Here is a 24535-nt window from a genome sequence, read left to right as displayed (position 1 = left end):
TAGCCAACCCTGTTATTGAGCAAAACATCAGCATTCAGCTGGGTTAATCTACAATCCAAAATGGCCAGAAATCTAGAGGTCACCATCTACAACCAACTCAATTTCACTGAACACATCTCAAAAACAGTCAGATAATTTCTCTCTGAACATGCCACACAACTCCTTTTTTGTCATATCTAGACTGGACTACTGCAATGCACTTTTAGCCTGCAAATGATCCAAAATGCAGCAGTACGTCTGGCCTTCAATGAACCCAAGAGTGCGTTCTACACACCTCCTTGTCTCTCTACACTGGCTGCTGGTTGCTGCATGTATCAAGTTCAAGGATTTGATGTTGGCATACACTGGTTCTGTGCAACCTGACACCAGGCACCAAATCACTTTCTCTGACTTTCGGCTTCACTGTAACTTGATGGTGGAATGACCTTCCCAACTCCATCGGCCTTCAAAAAACGTCTAGTGTGTCTGCCTCATTAGGTTTCATTTGAATGGGAGTGAATGGAGCGTAAAGTGTTGTGTGACTGGGGCTTAATCCTGATTTTACAACACCACAGATGAAAAGGAACAGTAACTGTGCCAACTAGCCGGGATCGGTATGGAACGGCACAGCTGAGCTGAGCAAAGAGAACCGTTCTGCCTGATGCTGGAAAAGCAACTATCACTATAGTTAATGTACCATGTATCATATAATTTAGGTGTTTTGTATCCAAAGTGTATCCTGGCTCCTGGATGGGGCCCAGGCTGGGTTGGCACATCACATAGAGTTGCTGGCTGTATTTCTTGCCCTTTGCAGATTTCTGCCATTGATCTGTGGCAAGCACGTGTTGATTCGCTCAGACAACACAGCAATAGTAGCGTATATAATTCGTCAGGGCGGAGTTTGCTCTCGTCGCATGTTGCAACTCGCCTGCCATCTCCTCCTTTGGAGTCAGCAGCGACTGAGGTCACTGCATGGCACTCATATCCCAGGCAACCTAAACACCACAGCAGACATGGTGTCATGACAGGTAAAGCTCAGCTGAGAGTTGAGACTCCACCCTCATCTGGTCCAGCTGATTTGGGCTCCGTTTGGTAGAGCATAGGTAGATCTGTATTCCACCCACTGCCCGCACTGGTACTCTCTGACAGAAGCCCTCCTGGGCACAGATGCGCTGGCACAGATGCGCTGCGCAAGTACGCATTTCCCCCAGTGAGCCTATTTGCACAAGTCTTGTGCAAGGTCAGGGAGGACGAAGAATATGTCATTCTCTTGGCCCTCTACTAGCCCACACAGACTTGGTTCTCAGATCTCACGCTCCTTGCGACAACACCTCCCTGGCAAATTCCCCTGAGGAAGGACCTTCTTTCTCAGGGACGGGGCACCCTCTGGCATCCATTCCCAGATCTATGGAACCTCCACATCTGGCTCTTGGATGGAATGTGGAAGATCTAAATGGTCTACCACCAGCCGTCGTAGACATGATCACTAAAGCCAGAGCTTCCTCTACCAGGCTTTATGCCCCAAAGTGGCACTTATTCGCAAATTGTTGTTCTTCCCTATCTGAAGACCCGTAGAGGTGCGCAGTCGGGTCAATGCTCCCTTTCCTGCAGGAGAGGCTAGAGGGGTGGCTGTCCCCTCCACCTTGAAGGTCTATGTAGCCACCGTAGTGGTGCAGTGGACGGTAAGTCGTTTGGGTAGCTTGACCTGATCATCAGTTTCCTTAGAGGCACCCGGAGGCTGAAACCTCCTAGGCCATGCCTGTTCCCCTCATGGGATCTCACCCTTGTCCTCTCATAGCCTTCGGGGAGCCTTGTTTGAGCTGCTAGAATCAGTTGAACTAAAGGCCCTCTCCTTGAAAACAGCCCTTCTGATTACACTCACTTCCATCATGAGGGTTGGGGACCTGCAAACATTCTCTGTCAGCAACCCTTGCCTGAAGTCCGGGCTACGTGCTCAAGGTTCCTACGACCCCTTTTTTAGGGTTCAGATAGTGAACCTGCAAGTGTTGCCCAGAAGGAGGCAGACCCAACCTTAGAGTTGCTGTGTTCGGTGCAGAGCTTTAGACACTCTGAGCACCTCTTTGTCTGCTTGGGGGACAGCGGAAAGGGAACACTGTCTTAATCAGAGGCTTGCCAATGGGATCGTGGACGACATTGTGTTGGCCTTCCAGACCAGGCCGTGCCCGCCCCCTTCTGGGTTCGAGCACCCTCTACAAGGAGTGTGGCATCCTCGTGGGCACTGGCAATGCAACCTCTCTAGCAGACATCGCCAGAGCGGAGGGCTGGGCAACACCCAATACCTCACGAGGTCTTACAGTATCCAGGTTGAGCCGGTCGCTCTGTGTTTTGACAGGTCTGAACACGTAGAATTCAGTAATATTGTATGCCTGGCCGGGTGTATCGCTTCCGCATAGCGCCTTTCCCCTTCCCCGAGGTGAAGACCTGCTCTCTACTCCCCCAGTTAATTCCACAAGTCATGGACCCTGTGTGTCCTTCCTCCCTAGACCTCTGGCTCCAAATTCAGCAGAGGAAGTTCGCAGCTAGACCCACTGCAGGCACTGAATTGCCTGTACTGGAACAGGTGCTCCACAGGTTCTGATTACTCCAATGTTGTTGGGCAGAGTTTCCTCTCCCCTGGTCGCTGTGTTTGTAGAGCTCCTCCCCATCGAGGACCTACCACCGCACCACTTCCATGTGTGGCTGATAAGCCCATGTGACATATTTCCCCTGCTGGGCAGGATATGGTTGCCACAGGGTCTTTTCCCCCTGACAGAATAGGATTGTAAAATAATGCCTTCCCCAATGCGTTTTATAGTGTTAGATGGCCCCAGCCTCATCTAACACTCTATGGAGAGAAAACATAGAGAGAGAAAAGGTGCGGCCGGCTCCTAGGCTAGTGTCCCTCTTGCCACAACACTGTACTAAGCCGCTGAAATAGCCGGGACTTTATTCTCGGCTCCTCAGCTCAAAACCTGAAAAGACGCACGCTTCCCTCATTTTATATCCGTATGTCCGGGGGAGGGGCATGCAAATTATGTTTGTCAATTCTCATTGGCATTTTCTCAAAGACAGAGGTAAACGAGGCTCTCAATTGAGACCCCTAATGTCACTATATCGACACAACGTCTTGTTCCCTCCATCAGGGAACGGAGGTTACGACAGTAACCGAGATGTTTGAGGGGAATAATAGCCATTTTCTATACGTTTGAGGCACAATCAATTAGGAAATAACACTTAATACCCAGGAACCAAAAACAAATAATTAAAATGTGTTACATGGTGTAATTCAACAAAACAAATGAAATTAAGATGAACAAAATTTCAAACAGATTGTTCTTTAGAGGTGCAACATTGCTCATGATGTTAATAACTATTAGACTGTATATGTAGTTCATATTTTGTAAACAGAATTTAGCTTACTTGACAAGAAAATGAAAAATATTGAGTTAGGAATGTTGATATCCTTGTTCAGTTAAACCTAGTTACATATACATTATATAGCAGTGTTTGTGTAACGGTTACCCTGTCTTGTCCCTCTGTTGCCCTTTGTTTGTAATTTTGTCACTTTTGGTATTTCTTAGTTTTCACTTTAGTCCCTTATTTAACTCCACAGTCCTCTGTTAGCGTTCGTGTTCACTGTTCATTGTTTACACCTGCCCTTGTTAATTTGCCTTTGGTTTCTGTTAATCACCTCGTTATCTTGTTTGAGTTCTGTTCTTTCATTGGCCCCTTTTCCCATGTTTGTGTATTTATACCCCGTGTCTTTGTTCAGTCTTTGTCGATCGTTGTTTGATGTTAGCCTGATGTGTGCTTCTCTCCCTTGTTCCCTGTTTGTCTCTACCGTGGTTACCTTAACTAGTTTATGTTTCTTTTCCCCATCGTGGGTTGTTCTTTTGTTCATTTTGTGTTTTCTGATTAAATAAACTCAAACTGCGTTTGGATCCGCATCTCCTCGTCAGCCTCGTTATTCAAACGTTACAGAACGATCGAACGCACAATGGATCCAGCAGTTTTTCGGGCGAACTATGAACTGCTCAGCCTGAAGCAAGGGGACCGACCTATAGAAGACCACATCCACGACTTTCTGGTTCTGGCAAACGTTTCAGACTTCCCTAATTTCTCCCTGGTGGTCTTCTTCCGAGGCAACCTGAGTGACGGGCTGAAGGAGCGGCTGCCACCGCCAACGCCGCGACTGGACGCTCCGCGCGTTCGTTGAGGAGACCCTACAGATCTGCGGTTCTCCCTTAACAGTGGACATCCTCGAGGAGAACCCCGTAGCGCCTCCCGCAGTATTGACCCTCCATTCACCCGTGGTTCGTCCTTTCACACCAGTCAACGAGCCAGCACGGTCCTCTTCGTCTGCCCGGAGGAGGAGGAGAAGACAGGCTTCCGCCTCCCGGCCCACGCCTGCCCCGGTCTGCGAGCCAGAGCCCACGCCTGCCCCAGTGAGCGAGCCAGCTGCCACGCATGTCACAGTGAGCGAGCCAGCGGCCACGCATGTCACAGTGAGCGAACCAGCGCCTACGGCCTCTACCGTCAGCAAGCCTGAGCCCTCGTCAACCGCGGTCAGCGAGCCTGAGCCCTTGCCAGCCACGGTCAGCGAACCTGAAGCCACGCCGACCAGGAACAACATCCCAGCTTCGCCAGTCGCATCAGCCCGGAGGAAGAGGAGAAAGGGAGAGGTCTCTGCACTCCAGCCACCGCCTGCCACAGCCCCATGCTCTGAACCCCCCTTGGCTCTGCCCTCAGCGCCCAGCGAACCCAAGCCGGCGCTTACCACGGCAACCCAGCCAGTGCTTGTAGCCTCGGACGTCAGTGAGCCAGCGCCTGTAGCCTCAAACGTCAGTGAGCCAGCGCCTGTAGCCTCAAACGTCAGTGAGCCAGCGCCTGTAGCCTCAAACGTCAGTGAGCCAGCGCCAGTAGCCTCAAACGTCAGTGAGCCAGCGCCTGTAGCCTCGACCGTCCCTGAGCCAGCGCCTGTAGCCTCGACCGTCCCTGAGCCAGCGCCTGTAGCCTCGACCGTCCCTGAGCCAGTGCCTGCGGCCTCGACTGTCCCTGAGCCAGCGCCTGCGGCCTCGACCGTCCCTGAGCCAGCGCCAGCAGCTGTGACCGTCCAAGAGCCAGTGCCAGTAGCCATGACCGTCCAAGAGCCAGTGCCAGTAGCCGTGACCGTCCAAGAGCCAGTGCCAGTAGCCTCGATCGTCCAAGAGCCAGAGCCCGAAGCCATGACCGTCCAAGAGCCAGTGCCAGTAGCCATGACCGTCAAAGAGCCAGTGCCAGTAACCGTGACCGCCCAAGAGCCAGCGCCAGTGGTCGTGCCCATCCTAGAGCCAGCACCTCTCGGGTCTTCCAGGGCTCCTCCTCCCGAGCTTTCCAGAGCTCAGCCATCCGAGTTTCCCGAGCTTTCCAGAGCTCCGCCATCCGAGTTTCCCGAGCTTTCTAGAGCTCAGCCATCCGAGTTTCCCGAGCTTTCCAGAGCTCAGCCATCCGAGTTTCCCGAGCTTTCCAGAGCTCCGCCATCCGAGTTTTCCGAGCTTTCCAGAGCTCAGCCATCCGAGTTTCCCGAGCCTTCCAGAGCTCCGCCATCCGAGTTTCCAGAGCTTTCCAGAGCTCCGCCATCCGAGTTTCCCGAGCTTTCTAGAGCTCCGCCTTCCGAGTTTCCCGAGCTTTCCAGAGCTCCGCCTTCCGAGTTTCCCGAGGTTTCCAGAGCTCCGCCTTCCGAGTTTCCCGAGCTTTCCAGAGCTCCGCCTCCCGAGCTTTACAGAGCTCCGCCTCCCGAGCTTTACAGAGCTCCGCCTCTCAAGCCTCTCGAGCCTTCCAGGGCTGCGCCTCTCAAGCCTCTCGAGCCTACCAGGGGTCCACCCCTCAAGCCTCTCGAGCCTCCTAGAGCTCCGCCTCTCAAGTCTCTCGAGTCTTCCAGGACTCCGTCTCTCAAGCCTCCCAAGCTTTCCAGAGCTCCGCCCCCAGAGCTCCCCAGAACTCCGCCTCTCAAGCCTTCCAGGGCTCCGCCCCTCAAGCCTCTCGAGCCTGCCAGGGCTCCGCCCCTCAAGCCTCTCGAGCCTGCCAGGGCTCCGCCCCTCAAGCCTCTCGAGCCTCCCAGGGCTCCGCCTCTCGAACCTCTCGAGCCTTCCAGGGCTCCGCCTCCTGAACCTCTCGAGCCTGCCAGGGCTCCGCCCATCAAGCCTCTCGAGCCTTCCAGGGCTCCGCCCCCCCGAGTCTCCTACGGCTCCGCCCCCAGAGCCTCTTGAGCCTCCTACGGCTCCGCCCCCAGAGCCTCTCGAGCCTCCTGCAGCTCTGCCTACGGGGCCTCCTGCGGTTCCACCCCCGAGTCTCCTACGGCTCCGCCCCCAGAGCCTCTTGAGCCTCCTACGGCTCCACCTCTCGAGCCACTCAAGCCTTCGACGGCCCCGCCCTCAGAGCCTCCCGAGCCTCCTATGGCTCCGCCACCCGAGCCTCCTACGGCTCCGCCGCTCGAGCCACTCAAGCCTTCGACGGCTCCGCCCTCAGAGCCTCCTATGGCTCCGCCTCCCGAGCCTCCTCCGGCACCGCCTCTCAAGCCACTCAAGCCTTTGGTGGCTCCACCCTCAGAGCCTCCTACGTCTCTATCCCCAGAGACTCCAGAGTCTTCCTGGTCTCCGCTCCTAGATCCTCCCACGGTGCCGCCTACCTCGGCTCCACCTCCTGAGCCTCTTTCAGCTCCACCTCCTGATCCTCTCCCTTCGTCTCCGAAGCCTCCATTGGCTCCGTCTTCAGAGCCTTCATCGCCCTCGCCTCCTTCGGCTCCGCCTCCTGAACCTCCTTCAATTCCTCCTCCGGAGCCTCCCGAGCCTCTCCCGGCTCCGCCCCCGAAGCCTCCATTGGCTCCGTCTTCAGAGCCTTCTTCGCCCTCGCCACCTTCGGCTCCACCTCCAGTGGCTCCGCCTTCTGAGCCTTCTACACCATCGCCTCCCTTGGCTCCGCCCAACACTGTTCCGCCTCCTGACCTGCCCAAGGCCTTACCACCTGAGTCTGCCATGGCCCTGCCTAAGCCTCCTTTGGCGCCGCCTCCTAAGTCCTCTATGGCTCCGCCTCCGAAGTCCTCCTTGGCTCCGCCTCACACGGCTCTGCCAGCCTCTGTCCTGTGGCCTCTTCCCAGACCTCCTGACCCAGTCCCGTGGCCTCTTCCCAGGCCCCCTGACCCAGTCCCTGTCCGGTGGCCTCCACCCAGGCCTCCTGACCCAGTCCCTGTCCATTGGCCTCCTCCCTGGTCCCCCAAACCTGTCCTTGCCCTGTGGCCAGCTCCCAGACCACTGAAACCTGAGCCCGCCCGGTCGATACCACCCCGGCCTCCTAAACCTGTCCCTTTGTGCCCCCATGGACTGCCTGGTTGTCCCTTGTGCCCCCGTGGACTGTCTCATCTCCCTTTGTGCCCCCGTGGACTGTCGCATCTCCCTTTGTGCCCCCGTGGACTGTCTCATTTCCCCTCGTGGCCCCCCGGACTTCCTGCCTGCCCTCTGTGCCCCTTGGACTGCCTCCTTGTTCTTGTGCCCCCCTGGTCTGCCTGTCTGCCCCCGGACTTCCTGCCTGCCCAGTGTTCCCCCTGGTCTGCCTGTCTGCCCATGTGCCCACTTGGACTGTCTGTTTGCCCCTGGTGCCCTCATGTTGTTCTTATGGATTTTTGTCTTTTGTTGTGTGTTATTAAGGATCGTCTGGTATCCGATCCTTAAGGGGAGCTATGTAACGGTTACCCTGTCTTGTCCCTCTGTTGCCCTTTGTTTGTAATTTTGTCACTTTTGGTATTTCTTAGTTTTCACTTTAGTCCCTTATTTAACTCCACAGTCCTCTGTTAGCGTTCGTGTTCACTGTTCATTGTTTACACCTGCCCTTGTTAATTTGCCTTTGGTTTCTGTTAATCACCTCGTTATCTTGTTTGAGTTCTGTTCTTTCATTGGCCCCTTTTCCCATGTTTGTGTATTTATACCCCGTGTCTTTGTTCAGTCTTTGTCGATCGTTGTTTGATGTTAGCCTGATGTGTGCTTCTCTCCCTTGTTCCCTGTTTGTCTCTACCGTGGTTACCTTAACTAGTTTATGTTTCTTTTCCCCATCGTGGGTTGTTCTTTTGTTCATTTTGTGTTTTCTGATTAAATAAACTCAAACTGCGTTTGGATCCGCATCTCCTCGTCAGCCTCGTTATTCAAACGTTACAGTTTGCTGATTATTTATTCCCACAAGTCAATACATACAGTAATATAAATTATCAAAACATAGTTTCCTTTCAGCAGCATAGTTTTTGTTTAGCAAGTTTTCACAAAATGTTTAAAATATTAAAAAAATTAAATAACTTGTGAGACAGCAGAAATCAGATGTGAACCGTGTGTGTGTTAGAGTGTTTTAGAGGAACTGGATCTCTATATAGATGATTTACTATCATCTTTGTGATCTGCTCACTGAAAACTCTTCTTAGATCAACTCATTTGCTCTTCAGAGTTGGTGTGAGGAGGCCATTAGACACACTAAACATTTCAGGGTGCAAATATTAGTCCTTCACCTGACAGAGAAAGAGAAAACAAGACATGTAACACATCTCAGCTTCTCCATTGAAGTACATGACTGTTTTCATGAGCTGATACAGTGTGTGTGTGTGTGTGTGTGTGTGTGTGTGTGTATATATATATATATATATATATATATATATATATATATATATATATACTCAGCAAAAAAAGAAACGTCCTCTCACTTTCAACTGCTTTTATTTTCAGCAAACTTAACATGTGTAAATATTTGTATGAGCATAAAAAGATTCAACAACTAAGACGTAAACTGAACAATTTCACAGACATATTGAATATTGTGTCCCTGAACAAAGATAACAGTTCCCCACTATTCCACCAAGGCACTTGCAAGTTCCCGGACATTTCTGGGGGGAATGGCCCTAGCCCTCACCCTCCGATCCAACAGGTCCCAGACGTGCTCAATGGGATTGAGATCCAGGCTCTTCGCTGGCCATGGCAGAACACTGACATTCCTGTCTTGGAGGAAATCATGCACAGAATGAGCAGTATGGCTGGTGGCATTTTCATGCTGGAGGGTCATGTCAGGATGAGCGTGATAAGTGAAACGGAAAAAACAGGACAGACAACAAGGGATCGTAACATTAACCCCCCTCAAAAGGACTGGATTCCAGACGGTCCTAGCAAACAAAAGAAAGGAAAAAAAACAAACAAATGGTCAAGGAGAGAGGGGCTAGAAGAGGGGGAGAACAGACAAACCAAAGGGGGCACAAGGGACACAGAGACAGACCAGGGAGGCACAAGGGACACAGAGACAGACCAAGGAGGCACAAGGGATGGACAGGCAGACCAGGGAGGCCGAGGGGGCCGACAGGCAGTCCATAGGGATATGTGACAGGGACCAGGTCAGGTGGCCTGGGGGGCGTCTACCGGGTAGGGACTGGTTTAGGAGGCCAGGGAGGTATCGACCAGGCAGGGACAGGTTTAGGTGGTCTGGGAGGCGGCCACCAAATGGGGACAGGTTTGGGTGGCCCGGGGGCTGGCCACAAGGCAAGGGCCAGTCCAGGGGGCCTGGGAGGAGGAGTGGCCTCTGGGGAAGCTGGCGGAGCCGCGTGAGGCGGAGCCAAGGAAGGCTTCTGAGGCGGCACAGTCGTAGACTTGGGCGGCGGCGCCGAGGGAGGCGCAGGTAGGGCCGCAGGAGACCCTGGGGGCAGAGCAGAGGCAGGCAGAGCCGTGGGGTACACTGTGGGCGGAGCAGAGGCAGGCAGAGCCGTGGGAAACACGGGGGGCAGAGCAGAGGCAGGCTGGGCCGTGGCAGACTCAGGTGGTAGGGACTGAAGGAGGCTCTGGAGGCAGAGCCGAGAGAAGTTCAGGAGGCGGAGCCGAAGGAGGCGAGGGCGAAGAAGGCTCTGAAGGCAGTGCCGGGGGAGGCTTCAGAGGCGGAGTTGTGGTTGGCGGAGCCGAAGGAGGCGAGGGCGAAGAAGGCTCTGAAGGCGGTGCCGGGGGAGGCTTCAGAGGCGGAGTTGTGGTTGGCGGAACCATAGAAGGTTCTGTAGGCAGGGCCAAGGGAGGCTCCGGGGGCGGAGCCGTGGTTGACGGAGCCGTAGGAGGCTCGGAAGGCTCAGGAGGCTCGGGAGGCAATGGCCTGAGAGACTCGGGAGGCAGAGCCGTAGGAGGCTCGGGGGGCGGAGCCATGAGTGGCTCGAGAGGCGGAGCCCTGGGTGGCTTGAGAGGCTCGAGAGGCGGAGCCCTGAGTGGCTCGAGAGGCGGAGCCCTGGGAGGCTCGAGAGACTTGCGAGGCGGAGCCCTGGGAGGCTCGGGAGGAGGAGCCCTGGAAGACTCGAGAGACTTGAGAGGCGGGGTCCTGGGAGGCTCGAGAGACTTGAGAGGCGGAGCCCTGGGAGGCTCGAGAGACTTGAGAGGCGGAGCCCTGGGAGGCTCGAGAGACTTGAGAGGCGGAGCCCTAGAAGGCTCGGGAGGAGGAGACCTGGAAGACTCGAGAGACTTGAGAGGCGGAGCCCTGGAAGACTCGAGAGACTTGAGAGGCGGGGTCCTGGGAGGCCCGAGAGGAGGAGCCCTGGAAGACTCGAGAGACTTGAGAGGCGGGGCCCTGGGAGGCCCGAGAGGAGCCCTGGGAGGCTCGAGAGACTTGAGAGACTTGAGAGGCGGAGCCCTGGCTCACTGACATTTGAGGCTATCGGCACTGGCTCATTGACGTCTGAGGCTACAGGCATTGGCTGGTTGACCGTGGTATGCGCGAGCTTGGGTTCGCTGGACGCTGAAGGCAGAGCCACAGGGGGTTCTGGGGACGGAGCTGCGGTAGACGGAGGCTGGAGAGCAGAGACCCTTCCCTTTCTCCTCTTCCTCCGGGCGGATGAGGCTGACAATGCTGGAACGCTGTTCGTGGCTGGAGTGTGCTCAGGCTCGCTGACCGTGGCTGGAGTGGGCTCAGGCTCGCTGACCGTGGCTGGCGTGGGCTCAGGCTCGCTGACCGGGGCAGGCGAGGGCTCTGGCTCGCAGACCGTGGCGGTCCTCCGGTTAGACGAAGAGGGCCGCACTGGCTCGTGGGGGGCGACTGGCGTGGGGGTGAGCTCGCTGACAGGTGGAGCTGGTGCGACAGGAATCGCCATGACGACTGGAGAGTTGCCACCATGGGGGGAGAGGTAGGGTCCTCTTCAGCGACGCCCACGGTGAATGGTGAGCCACAGACCAGCAAAGTCGCCTCCTGGAAGTCGAGAAGACTCTAGCCGTGCGTCGTCTGCGGCAACCGCTCCTTCAGCGAACTCTGCAGGTTGTCCCTGAAGAAAACCACCAGAGAGGAGTCCGGGAAATCCGATATGCTCGCCAGGTTCAGGAAGTCGCGGATGTGGTCTTCTATAGGGCGGTCCTCTTGCTTTAAGCAGAGCAGGTGGTAGTTTGCTTGTTGAACCGCTGGATCCATAGTGGGTCGTTCGTTCTGTTATGGTGTGGGGAGTCAGGAGAAGGCAGACGGGAGGTTCGGATCCAAATGCGGGTCTTTATTCACAAGCAAATGATAATATTACAAACACAGGAGCAAATAAAGGGTCCACGGTGGGAAAAGGAAACTAAAATACTAGACTAAACACAGACGGGGTGCAGGTAACGAAACATCCACGAAGGGCAGGGAGATCCTCGAACGGGTTAACAGCGGGGAACACGAACAGCAGGGAAATCCTCGGACGAACACGCAGACAGCGAACATGAATTGTGAACAGCAGGGAGAGAAGTTAGCAGAGAACATGTAACGTCAACGAACTACAAAGGAAAGGGAAAACAAGCAGGTTTAAATAGACAGACATGTGATAACAAAATAACAAACAGGTGCGGACAATAACACAGAGATGGCGGTGATGAGTGAAACAGAAAACATGGGACAGACAACAAGGGATCGTAACACAGAGCAATACTAAAGCAGAATTTTCCACCTATTTCTATTTTTGGGCTTAAAAGATACTAAATTAATGTGGAACATTGTATCTAAAAAGGAGGACAATGTGGACCCCCATGTGCTACTTAAAGAAATAGTAAACTCAAACATGACAATTCTCTCATCATGCCATCTGTCTATGACTTTCTTTCTTCATAACCCAAATTAAGATTTTTAGAAGAATATCACTGCTCTGTAGGTCCATACAATGCAAGTGAATGAATGCCAACATTTTGAAGCTCCAAAAAGCACATCAAGGCAGCATAAACATTATCCATACGACTCCAGTGGTTTAATCCATGTCTTCAGAAGTCATATAATAGGTGTGGGTGAGAAACAGATCACAATTTAAGTACATTTTTGCTAGAAATGATTCTCCCTGTCCAGTAGATGGCAATATGCATGAAGAATGTGAATCACCAAAAATAAAAGAAGAAGAAAGTGAAAGTTAAAGTTGACTGAGCAGGGAGGAGAATTTATAATAAAAATGGAATTAAATATTTATCAGTCATATTGCTTCTGAAGACGGATTAAACCACTGGAGTCATATGAATTAGGCTACTTTTATGCTGATTTATGGAGCTTAAAAAATTTGGCACCCCTTCACTTACATTGTATGAACTAAAAGAGCTACAATAACTCTCTCTTGTCAGCATTATGGAAAATTTAGACCCTACACATAAACTGATTTTAATGTAATTGTTTCATACATTACGATATTGAAAATAACTTTCATCTTTTCATTTCTGCAATCATGTCACCCTTTTATTTCTTATGTAAAATCATGTAGTGTTTACAATATCATAGATAAATTATTAATTTTAAAAGTTGTCTATCCCTCTCTCTTTGACCCAGTCGACAAACACCTCGGGATCCGAAACTACTATTCCTATCAGATATGACTGAATGCACAAACACAGAACAAGAAATTACTGTTAAAAATGACTGTATGGTTGTTTCAAAACCTAGTGAGCTGCCTATTTAGACAGTAAACTGAGTTTCAAAACACAACCTACAGTATGTCTATGTCTACAAATCATATAAATGTATATGCACACAATTACTTGTAGACTATCTCCATGCACAAAGACCTGCAAAACTGGAAAACAGCATTTTTTTAATACGTAAAGTCCCATTCTGACAGACAACAGAGATAACAATGTTATAGTGTTATGTTCAGAACATTTTAACATGTTTTGAGGATGCTTATGTCTATTGTCTTATAATATTTATTTATAAATGTCTGTATAACTCTTAATAACCTACTGAAAGACATGTTTTTTTTTTCTTTAAATTTTCTTCCATTATGAAATTGACATCTTTGCAAAACTAAAAAACTGTTTTTGTTAAATAATATTTGGAGGATCCTTTTTTGGTAGCTATGTTCCCTGCATGGAAGCAACACAGTGCGACAACGGAAAGAAAGACATTTCTGATGTCAGAATAGAAAGTGATACATGACAATATTTAACATAATTTACTCAAAACTAACTTTTTATTTAAATGTTACTTTGAATGTTAAGTTAATACTAAGGAGGTAAATCATTTAATACTGGATATTACAAAAATATTATATAAAAAGCATGTAATAAGTGCAATATTCTTTTCTGAGGCCACCTCTAGGCAAAATAAACATTTAAGCAATCCAACATAGCATAAAAATAATTCATAATTAATATATAATTACTAGGGCTGTCAATTTATCTAGTTATTTTAGTGCGGTTAACCCTTTAAGCTCTAAGATTTTTTAATTAATATTATTATAAAAAAATTTTTTTTTAAGATTTCCTGTTTCAGACGCATGCCCAAAATGTTTAAAGGAGGGTCAAGTTTTTGATATAATTCTAAAGAAAACTTTTCAAAATTTCTAATGATATAGATTATAATAAATTCTGAGACTCTCAAAAACAATTTATTAAATACAAACATTTCTTTTTTTTTTCTTTTTTTCTAGTTTGATATTAGATTCAGAAAGTCTTCAGATCATTTCATTGTTTTCACATTTTGTCGACGAATCCATATGTTTGCAGCCTTATGCTAAAATGCTTTAAAAAGTTCACATTGATCTACACTCCATGACCCATAATGACTAATAAAATACCAGATTTTTGATAACACTGCAAATTTAATAAAAAGAAAAAACTGAAATATCACATTGACATAAATAATCACACCCTTTGCTATGACACTTGAAATTTAGCTCAGGTGCATCCCATTTCACTGGATTATCTGTGAGATGTTTCTACACTTTGATTGGAGTCCAACTGTGGCAAATTCAATTGATTGGACATGATTTGGAAAGGCACATACTTGTCTATATAAGATCTCACAGCTGAAAATGCATATCAGAGCAAAAACCAAGCCATGAGTTCAAAGAAACTGCCTGCAAAACTCATAGACAGGATTGTCTTGAGGCAAAGATCTGGGGAAGGCTACAAAAAAAAAAAAAATTGGCTGCATTGAAGGTTCCCAAGAGCACAGTGAACTCTAGAATTCTTAAATGGAAGAAGTTTGGAACAACCAGGACTCTTCCTAGTGCTGACTGACAAGCCAAACTAAGCAATTGGGGGAGAAGGGCCTTGGTAAGAGAGTTAACCAAGAACCTGGTGATTACTCTGGTTGAGCTCCAGAGATCATGTGTGGAGATGGAAGAAACTTGAAGAAGGACAACCATTACTGCAACATTCTACTGATCTGGGCATTATGGCGGAGAGGCCAGACGTAAGCCTCTCAGTGCAAGACACATAAAACAAGCACCTAAAGGACTCTCAGACTGTGAGAAACAAGATTCACCGGTTTGATGAAACAAAGATTGAACTGTTTGGCCTCAATTGCAAGTGTCATGTCTGGATGAAACCAGGCACCACTCATCACCTGCGCATTACCATCCCAACGGTGAAGCATGATGGTGGTATCATCATGCTGTGGGGGTGTTTTTCAGTGGTAGGGACTGGGGGACTGGTCAGGGTTGAAGGAAAGCTGAACGCAACAAAATACAGAGATATCCTTAATGAAATCCTGGTCCAGAGCACTCAAGACCTCAGACTGGGCCAAAGGTTCACCTTCCAACAATGACCCCAAGCACACAGCCAAGACAATGCAGAGTGGCTTAGGGACAACTCTGTGAATGTTCTTGAGTGGTCCAGCTAGAACCTGGACTTGAATCCAAGCGAACATCTCTGGAGAGACCTGAAAATGGCTGCCCACTGAGGGTCCCCATCCAACCTGACAGAGCTTGAGAGGATCGGCAGAGAAGAATGGCAGTAAATCCCCAAATATTACAGTGAATGATCATCTCTGCCCATATTTGGTTGACTTCCTCTTCTGGTTGCAGCGATCTGAATCCTAATACGATTGGTTTAGTGTTCCATGATACTGGACAACATACTACATCATTTCTCATGAAGTCATCTGATCCAGGAATGGTAACTTGTATTTAGCCAGATAACATATTATGTGCTGTGTGCACATTGTGCTATGTATGGATTATTGAATGATCTATGCATCTGATTATTTTGTGTGTGAACTAGTATTTAAATTTGTTGTTGTTGTATTGGGTTTTTTTTCTCCCCTTTTCTCCCCAATTTGGAATGCTCAATTCCCAATGAGCTCTAGGTCCTCGTGGTGGCATAGTGACTAGCCTCAATCCGAGTGGCGGAGGATGAATCTCAGTTGCCTCCTTGTCTGAGAGCGTCAATCCATGCATCTTTTCACGAAGCTTGTTGAGTGCGCTACCACAGAGACGTAGCACGTGTGGAGGCTTCACACAATTCTCCACGGCATCCACGCACAACACACCACGCTCCCCACCGAGAGCAGGAACCACATTATAGTGACCATGAGGAGGTTACCCCATGTGACTCTACCCTCCCTAGCAACCGGGCCAATTTGGTTGCTTAGAAGACCTGGCTGGAGACGCTCAGCATGCCACTAGATTCAAACTTGCGACTCCAGGTGTGGTAGTCAGCTTCTTTACTTGCTGAGTGACCCGAGGCCCCGTGTGTGGGCTCGTTTTAAAGATAATCAACTCTTATTAGTAATGTTACACTATATTTTATTTTTGGTTAATTTGTTCTTGAAGTGCAGTATTAAGCGAAAATGCGGCTTATAAGCAACATTTCTTATGTTTACAGGTAACATCTTTTTCAAAGGTATATATATATACTTATTACTCACTATACTTTTGTCTGTGAGAAAAACAAAATAGGCTTGTTGTATTCTACTCTTTTAAAGATTTCCAACGACATATGACACATGGCTATTTATTCAGTTTAATGTTTTTACCGATTACAATAATATGTGCAGTGCAAAGTATTAATAAATTATCAAAACGGAACACTTCTGATTTGTCTGCAAATTTCAAAACGCTTTCAGTTTTGGTCATAATACCTACATGCATTGTAAAGTACAGCTTCTAATCTTTTAAACAATACTTATTTTGTGTTGGTCAAGACTGTAGTTATTAGGCACTGAACCTGCCAAAGAGAATCCGTCAAAGAGAAATGGTGGACGGTGGTCGTAATGACGGCAAAAAAAGAAAGGACAAAAAGATTCTCCTGCCAAACCGAGTGGTCTGTTCACCAGCACCGGAACAGCGGGTCTCCTGGTCCCTGGGTCGTCCGTCTCTAGGGTGCTTCGAGGCATTCTTCTTGGTGGCCGGCTGTGAGACGGGTGGCATCTGCTGCAAGGGTACGACCTTGGCGATGAGCAGACGGGGTGCGGGGTCTTGAGCCGCGTTGCTTTCTGGGCAGGATGTGTTGGATGGTCTCCGTCTGCTGCTTCACTGCCGACACTTATGGGAAATGGGTAGATAAGGAACCTTATAGGCCTCTCTCATCTCGACCAGGTTGAGCCAAAGGTGGTGCTCCTGGACCAACAAGGTGGACATCGGCCATCTGAGAAACCGCGCCGTGATCTTCGTCACCCGGAGGGTGAGGTTGGTCGCAGTGCGCAGTTCCTCCATCAATCCTGGGACGGAAATACCCTCGTGCAGTTCTTTTAGCGCCTAGCCTTGGTGGACTTGCAGGAGAGCCATGGCGTGCAGGGAGGAGGTGGCTTGTCCAGTGGCACCGCGGGATTTGGCCATCAGGGACGACGTAAACCTACAGGCCCTGGATGGGAGCTTTGGGCGGCCATGCCTGATGGTGGCGGGATTTCAGGATTTCAGGGTTCAAATCCAGCCCCACGCTCACGGCGGTCCGGGCAAGCATAGCGGACATCAGCGTGTCAGGCTCAGACTGGACGAGTAGACCCGGAGGTGGCAGCCTAGTTGAGTCATCAGCATCAGACGCCACTGCGGCGCTCTCCGATGCAGCAGCGAAATCATCATCCAGCTCGCAGGGTCCGAGGGAGTAAACAGACTGGCCGTGAGGCTAGCCGCTCTCACCCCAAACCCATAGGAAGGAGGTGCGGCACAGGTGCGACTGAAGTGGCTTTCTCTCGGAGGAAAGAAAGACATGACCGCAAAGTTGCCATGGTTGTGTTCTCGCACTGAGAACATGAACCATTCATAAAACGCTGTCTGTGTGTGGCACGTGAGAAGCGGAGAGAAATCGACCACATCCAGGAACTACACAGGGGCGGAAGGGCATCTTTATAAAAACTCGTCCTGAAAAGGATGTTCAACACCAGCTGCGTATTGCTCTTTTAGAGAAATCACTCTTTTATGGAACTCTTTAAGTTTCTTTGCGCTGTCCTGCCCAGCGCCCGACGAATCCAACTGGCAAAGCGTCAGAGGAAAACAGGAACAGGTGTGTGACTCGCAGCTGACTGCAACACGACCATCGGCCCTGAAGAAAATTTCTGAATGAACTCGACATATTTGCCTTCTTTTATACCCGTATGTTAGGGGGCAGGGTATGCAAATACTGTCTGCCTAATTCCCATTGGCCTTTTTTCATAGATCAGAGGCATATTCGGCACTCAAGAGAGACCCTTAGTGTCGCTTCTTCGACACAACGTCGAAGTGAGTGACAGACAGGGAACTGTACTTATCCACAAATGAACAAAATTCCAGGACCAACAGATTCAGATACAGTGGTGAACTTTTAAAATTAATTATGTGAAATATTTATTGAATTGGCCATTAAGGATGAATATTTAATAATGGGTTTCATGACATCACTATCAGCAGCCCCCTTTCCAAACTGTCCCAAAAATTACAGATTAATTACAGATTACAATATGTATATATGTGTGTGTGTGTGTGTGTGTGTGTGTGTGTGTGTGTGTGTGTGTGTGTGTGTGTGTGTGTGTGTGTATATAACGTGTATATTGGAGTATATATATCCATAAAACTATCTTTTAGAATATGACAGCCCTAAACAGGATGGTTTTATTGTATTTCTTTATTACAAACATTTTCTATTGTAGTATATTTTTCCTGATCTGATCTGTACTGTAGCTTATCTTGTTAATAATATGTATAAATGCTTTCAAAGAAACTGCAGAAACAAAAAGGTTTTTTATTCCTTCATAAAAAGTTATTTATTGTTATGACAGTCCTTTTATCTTTCATCAGTTGATCTCTGTTCTCTTACAGGTGAAACTCGAAAAATTAGAATATCGTGCAAAAGTTCATTAATTTCAGTAATTCAACTTAAAAGGTGAAACTAATATATTATATAGACTCATTACAAGCAAAGTAAGATATTTCAAGCCTTTATTTGATATAATTTTGATGATTATGGCTTACAGTTTATGAAAACCCCAAATTCAGAATCTCAGAAAATTAGAATATTACATGAAATCAATAAAAAAAGGATTTTAAATACAGAAATGTCGGCCCTCTGAAAAGTATAATCATGCATATGTACTCAGTACTTGGTTTGGGCCCCTTTTGCATTAATTACTGCCTCAATGCGGCGTGGCATGGATGCTATCAGCCTGTGGCACTGCTGAGGTGTTATGGAAGACCAAGATGCTTCAATAGCGGCCTTCAGCTCTTCTGCATTGTTTGGTCTCATGTCTCTCATCTTTCTCTTAGCAATGCCCCATAGATTCTCTATGGGGTTCAGGTCAGGCGAGTTTGCTGGCCAATCAAGCACAGTAATACCATGGTCATTGAACCAGGTTTTGGTACTTTTGGCAGTGTGGGCAGGTGCCAAGTCCTGCTGGAAAATGAAGTCAGCATCTCCATAAAGCTTGTCTGCTGAAGGAAGCATGAAGTGCTCTAAAATGTCCCGGTAGATGGCTGCGTTGACTCTGGACTTAATAAAGCACAGTGGACCAACACCAGCCGATGACATGGCTCCCCAAACCAACACAGACTGTGGAAACTTCACACTGGACTTCAAGCATCTTGGATTGTGTGCCTCTCCATTCTTCCTCCAGACTCTGGGACCTTGGTTTCCAAATGAGATGCAAAATTTGCTCTCATCAGAAAAGAGGACTTTGGACCACTGAGCAACAGACCAGTTCTTTTTTTCTTTAGCCCAGGTAAGACGTTTGACATTTGAAGCCCATGTCCAAGACCCGTCTGTGTGTGGTGGCTCTTGATGCAGTAACACCAGCCTCAGTCCACTCATTGTGAAGCTCCCCCACACATTTGAATGGCCTTTTCCTGACAATCCTCTCCAGGCTACGGTCATCCCTGCTGCTTGTGCACCTTTTTCTTCCACACTTTTCCCTTCCACTTAACTTTCTATTAATGTGCTTTGATACAGCACTTTGAGAACATCCAACTTCTTTTGCAATTACCTTTTGAGGCTTTCCCTCCTTGTGGAGGGTGTCAATGATGGTTTTCTGCACAACTGTCAGGTTAGCAGTCTTCCCCATGATTGTGAATTCAACTGAACCAGACTGAGAGACCATTTAAAGGCTCAGGAACCCTTTGCAGGTGTTTAGCTGATTAGAGTGTGACACTTTGAGCCTACAATACTGAATCTTTTCACAATATTCTAATTTTCTGAGATTCTGAATTTGGGGTTTTCATAAGCTGTAAGCCATAATCATCAAAATTATATCAAATAAAGTCTTGAAATATCTTACTTTGCTTGTAATGAGTCTATATAATATATTAGTTTCACCTTTTAAGTTGAATTACTGAAATTAATGAACTTTTGCACGATATTCTAATTTTTCGAGTTTCACCTGTATATATAATATATTAAGTAAAGTGGCAAATGAGTAGCTCTCATTTGAGGAAAAAAAAATAATAAATAAATAAATATATATATATATATATATATATATATATATATATATATATATATATATATGCAGTTTATGGTGACCACCTCTTTAAGCTTCAAAAGGAAGCAAAAGCACAATTTAGAAGTCTAAAAATGTTTTCCATGTGACTCATGAGAGCTCCGTGAACTGCTGCTCTCGTGCACTCTCATGAACAGACCAACGGTCGGTGATGAATTTAACTAAATAATACATTCGATTACAGTTTGTTTCTCACCAAACCATGCCTTTTAGAACAATGCGTGTGTCACACTGAATAATTTTTTAGACTTCTGAATTATACATTTGTGTGCTTTTGAAGCGGACATGAGGTGGTCACATAAACTGCCATTGTATGACATCAGTGAGCACACATTTTTTTCACAATTTCTCCCTTTGTGTACCAAAAAAGAAAGTAAGTTATATGGATTTAGAATAATAAGATGGTGAGTAAATAAAGACAAGACTACAATTTTTGGATTAACTATCCCTTCAAATATACTAGATTTTAAAATATATACATACAGTACCTATTTTATATACTGTACATTAATATATATATATATATATATATATATATATATATATATATATATATATATATATATATATATTGTACTAACCCAGTCCAATTGAGACACTAACCCAGACAAATCTAAAAGTTTTCCTCTGTGACTAAACATTTTGAGGGAAATTCAACAAAGACAGCTTAAGTCTCGATACTCCAGTTGTTTTATGATATATGATGTTTTATTATATATATTTTTATTACCCCTATAACCTACTTTCCACTTAAATGACACCCTGTTGTGCAAATAACATGAGGAATTTTGTAATGCCTCAAAATGTACTGTGTGTGTATTTTAATATAACTTCCATAATATAAGCTTGACTTGTAATTTAATGTATTTAGCAAGTGTGTTATGTCTGTTTATAAGAAGACATTGCTTTTGTTAACCTTTGGTAAAATAGTTGTGATGACCATCTTTTGACAGAGCCTCACCCGTCAGTGAGTACATGACAAGAAGCGATGACCCAAGCATAGTTATGCTGATATCATTAACTTCTTCGAGTAATGACAGCCAACAAATACACAAGTTGGTCCTGAACTAATTTGAACTCCCAAATAATAATTAATGTGGTTGTTGTTTTCCATCTGAAATGCTCTTGGTACTTTTTACATTGTTGCTTATGGAGACCAGCACTAGAAAACAGTCCGGCATCAATTAGAATCATAATGGAACCACACAGTGGTGGCTCAGGAAAATGATTTTTTTTTTTATCTTATTAGTAGTTTTAAATGCATTATGGACTTTACCATTACTATACATTAACTATACATTACTAACGTAGTGAGACTGGTCATTATTCATTCATCCCAAATTAACATTTTTGGAAGGTAAAGATCACACTGCACATTAATATTTTCCCCCCTTGTCTCACTGAAGGCATGTGAAAGTATTTCTGTATGTGGTCAATGTAGTACATGTAGCTCATTACTTCCCAACTCGTTTACAGTTTTCCATTCTCTGCTTTTCTGCAGGTATTGGTGTTGATGATATGTTCATAATGATCTCCTGCTGGCAGAAGACTAATGTTCATGATGAAGTTGAAGAACGTTTAGCAGCAACATATAAAGAGGCAGCTGTTTCCATCACTATCACCACACTGACAGATGTGATCTCTTTCTACATAGGTCTCTTGACTCCCTTCCGCTCAGTACAATCTTTCTGCATGTATGCTAGCACAGCTATTCTCTTCTGTTACTTCCTTAACATTACATTCTTTGGCGCCTATCTTGCATTGAATGGAAGGCGAGAAAAAGGTAACAAGCACTGGCTGACTTGTATGGAAGTCCAAAAAGCCAATGGTGGTGGTGCAACTGGCAATATGTGTTGTATTGGTGGTGCTTTTAATGAAAACACTGGTACTGATTTAGAAATGCCAATGGATATATGCTTTAAAAAGCACTATGGGCCATTTCTGACAAAGACCTCGGTTAAGATGTTTGTGTGTTTTTTCTTTGCTGGTTATTTGGCAGTCAGCATTTATGGATGCTTAAAAATAAAAGAGGGACTTGATCTGAAAAATTTAGCTGCTGACAACTCGTATGTGGGCAATTACTACAATGATGAGGATCAATATTTTTCTGCTTATGGTCCCAATGTCATGTTGGTTATAACAGATGAACACTTTCAGTACTGGAATGCAACTGCTCGTGAACACCTTGACAGGTGTCTGGAAAATTTTCAGAATCTTTCAATGGCATCAAAAGATTCAGAAATTTCATTAATTTCTTGGCTTCATGCATATTTGAAGTATGGAAAGAATATTACAGATAATGAAACACATTTCAAAAGTAATATAAATGAATTTCTTAATATTGCTGGTTTTAGTCAGGATGTTAACTTTACTAACAATCAAATTCACGCATCACGCATGTTCATTCAGACGGTGAACATAAGAACATCATTCGATCAGAGGGACATGCTAAATGCATTTAGAGAAACAGCAGAAAAATGTGAAAAGTTGCCAACACCCATTATTCTAACAGTGATATCCTTTGTTTATCTATTATGATCAATATGCTGTTATAGTCAGTAACACAATCCAAAATGTAATAGCGACTTCATGTGCAATGTTAGTTATTTCACTCTTGTTGATTCCCAATCCTCTCTGTTCTCTCTGGGTGACATTTGCCATTGCATCTGTTTTTGTGGGTGTGGCTGGTTTTATGGCACTATGGGACGTTAGTTTAGACTCTGTATCTATGATCATTCTTATTATCTGTATTGGGTTTTCTGTGGACTTCTCTGCACACATATCCTATGCTTTTGTGTCCAGCAAAAAATCTTCAGCGAATGAGAAAGCCATAGATGCCATCTATCATCTGGGCTATCCAATAATACAAGGTGCAGTGTCCACTATTGCAGGTGTAGTTGTGCTTGCGGCAGCAGAGAGTTGTATTTTCAGAACCTTCTTTAAAATCATGTTCTTAGTCATTATTATTGGGGCCACCCATGGCATCATGTTCATACCTGTGTTTTTGACCTTCTTTGGCACTTGTGACCACATGTCTTGTGCCAAATGTGGAAAAAATAAACAGAGTCAAGGGCGTTCTGAGCACAGTGACATAAAGGATCAGAAAGTAGTAACAGTAATGAGTCAAAATGTCATTATCCAGACTGATACCAAATGTAGTACTTCAAATAATGTCTACAATTGCGGCATTGATCGTAGGACAGCTATGCCGATATTTATCACCCTGAAGAATGGAGCATTGCCATTTGATCCTGACTGTTACTGAGTTTAAATTTCTTCATACATGTAATGTTTATAATGGCTTGGCAAAGCTAACATACTATTATCCTACACTTGGTTTAGGGTGATTTATATATTTTTTTTCACTAACTCCAAGTGCTTTCAAGTTAAACATTCACCAAATTTGGCACAGACTATGAGTCCTGTTCTGACTTAGGGGCCATTCACACCGAACGCATCCTTGCACTAAATAAACTTGTCACACCACCACAAACAGAAAGGAACACAGGTTCTTTGAGATGCATCTTTAAAAATTGAAATTAAAATCTTTTTAACTTTGTATAATTTCTTCTCTTTGCATACAATGAATGAAGTTCTCTTCTCATTTCTGTTGTTTTCTATCCTGAAATTTGTTTAGAAGCCAAATCATTTTTTCATCATTAAATATTTTTAACTACTATAGATATGAATTGTAATTTTGCAATATATGTAGGAAATCATGAGCACTCACATTAAAATGAAGAATCTTTGATGTTAGATGTTAGAATCACACAACCAGCTTAATCTCAATAACCGTCATGTTATTTGACTCTTTCACTCATCGATTTAAGTAATCATGGCTGACTGTAAATCCAAAATTTCTACAATGGCATCTGAAACGGAAAACTATCGATTTTAACAGATGCTGCATCCAAGCCACTAGTTGTTAATGGAAGTACAAGATGATGCAAAGACAAAAGTTACTGAGTGCACCCTTAAGGTACCAATGGACTCTAAGCTATGGAAGTAAGCTATTGCAGGGTAAATACCACCGCTGGCATACAAAGGTACATGGAAGAATAGAGCAAATGTTATTTTTGAGTTCCAATTTGCTCCAACAGCAAACTAAAAAATCCACTATGGTTTTCCCAAGACTTTCTAAAGGAGGAAAAACATTTGAGAACTGGACTACTACAGATAACCAAGATATCAAATTTACTGTCACTCTCTCTGCAGCTGCATTTGAAACCCCATTGCAGCAGTGTTGAGATTTTCTTTTTATTAATACTTTGTGTTATAATGATAATATTATCATTAAAGTATTGCATTTTAATTATATATAACATAATTAAAAAATGTCAAATAAAAATAGTTTGCTTGATTTAACTTGCTAAATTAAGGCAGAAACACATCATCACACAGTCTG

General features: G+C 46.1%; 1 protein-coding gene across 1 annotated transcript in view; it reads left to right on the top strand.

The window, feature by feature from the left end:
• LOC127621201 (patched domain-containing protein 3-like) overlaps window positions 1-23763 on the top strand; it is a 42377-nt gene extending 18614 nt beyond the window's left edge. Inside the window, 2 exon segments of the mRNA XM_052094709.1 lie at window positions 21632-22643; window positions 22645-23763. Of these exon segments, the coding sequence (XP_051950669.1) occupies window positions 21632-22643; window positions 22645-23395 (1763 nt within the window). The 3' untranslated portion in view covers window positions 23396-23763.
• Window positions 23764-24535: the final 772 nt, after the last annotated feature.

Source organism: Xyrauchen texanus, chromosome 27 (assembly GCF_025860055.1).
Source record: "Xyrauchen texanus isolate HMW12.3.18 chromosome 27, RBS_HiC_50CHRs, whole genome shotgun sequence".
Lineage (NCBI taxonomy): Eukaryota > Metazoa > Chordata > Actinopteri > Cypriniformes > Catostomidae > Xyrauchen > Xyrauchen texanus.
The sequence above is the reverse complement of the archived record's forward strand: the minus strand, read 5'-3'. Positions and strand labels throughout refer to the sequence as shown.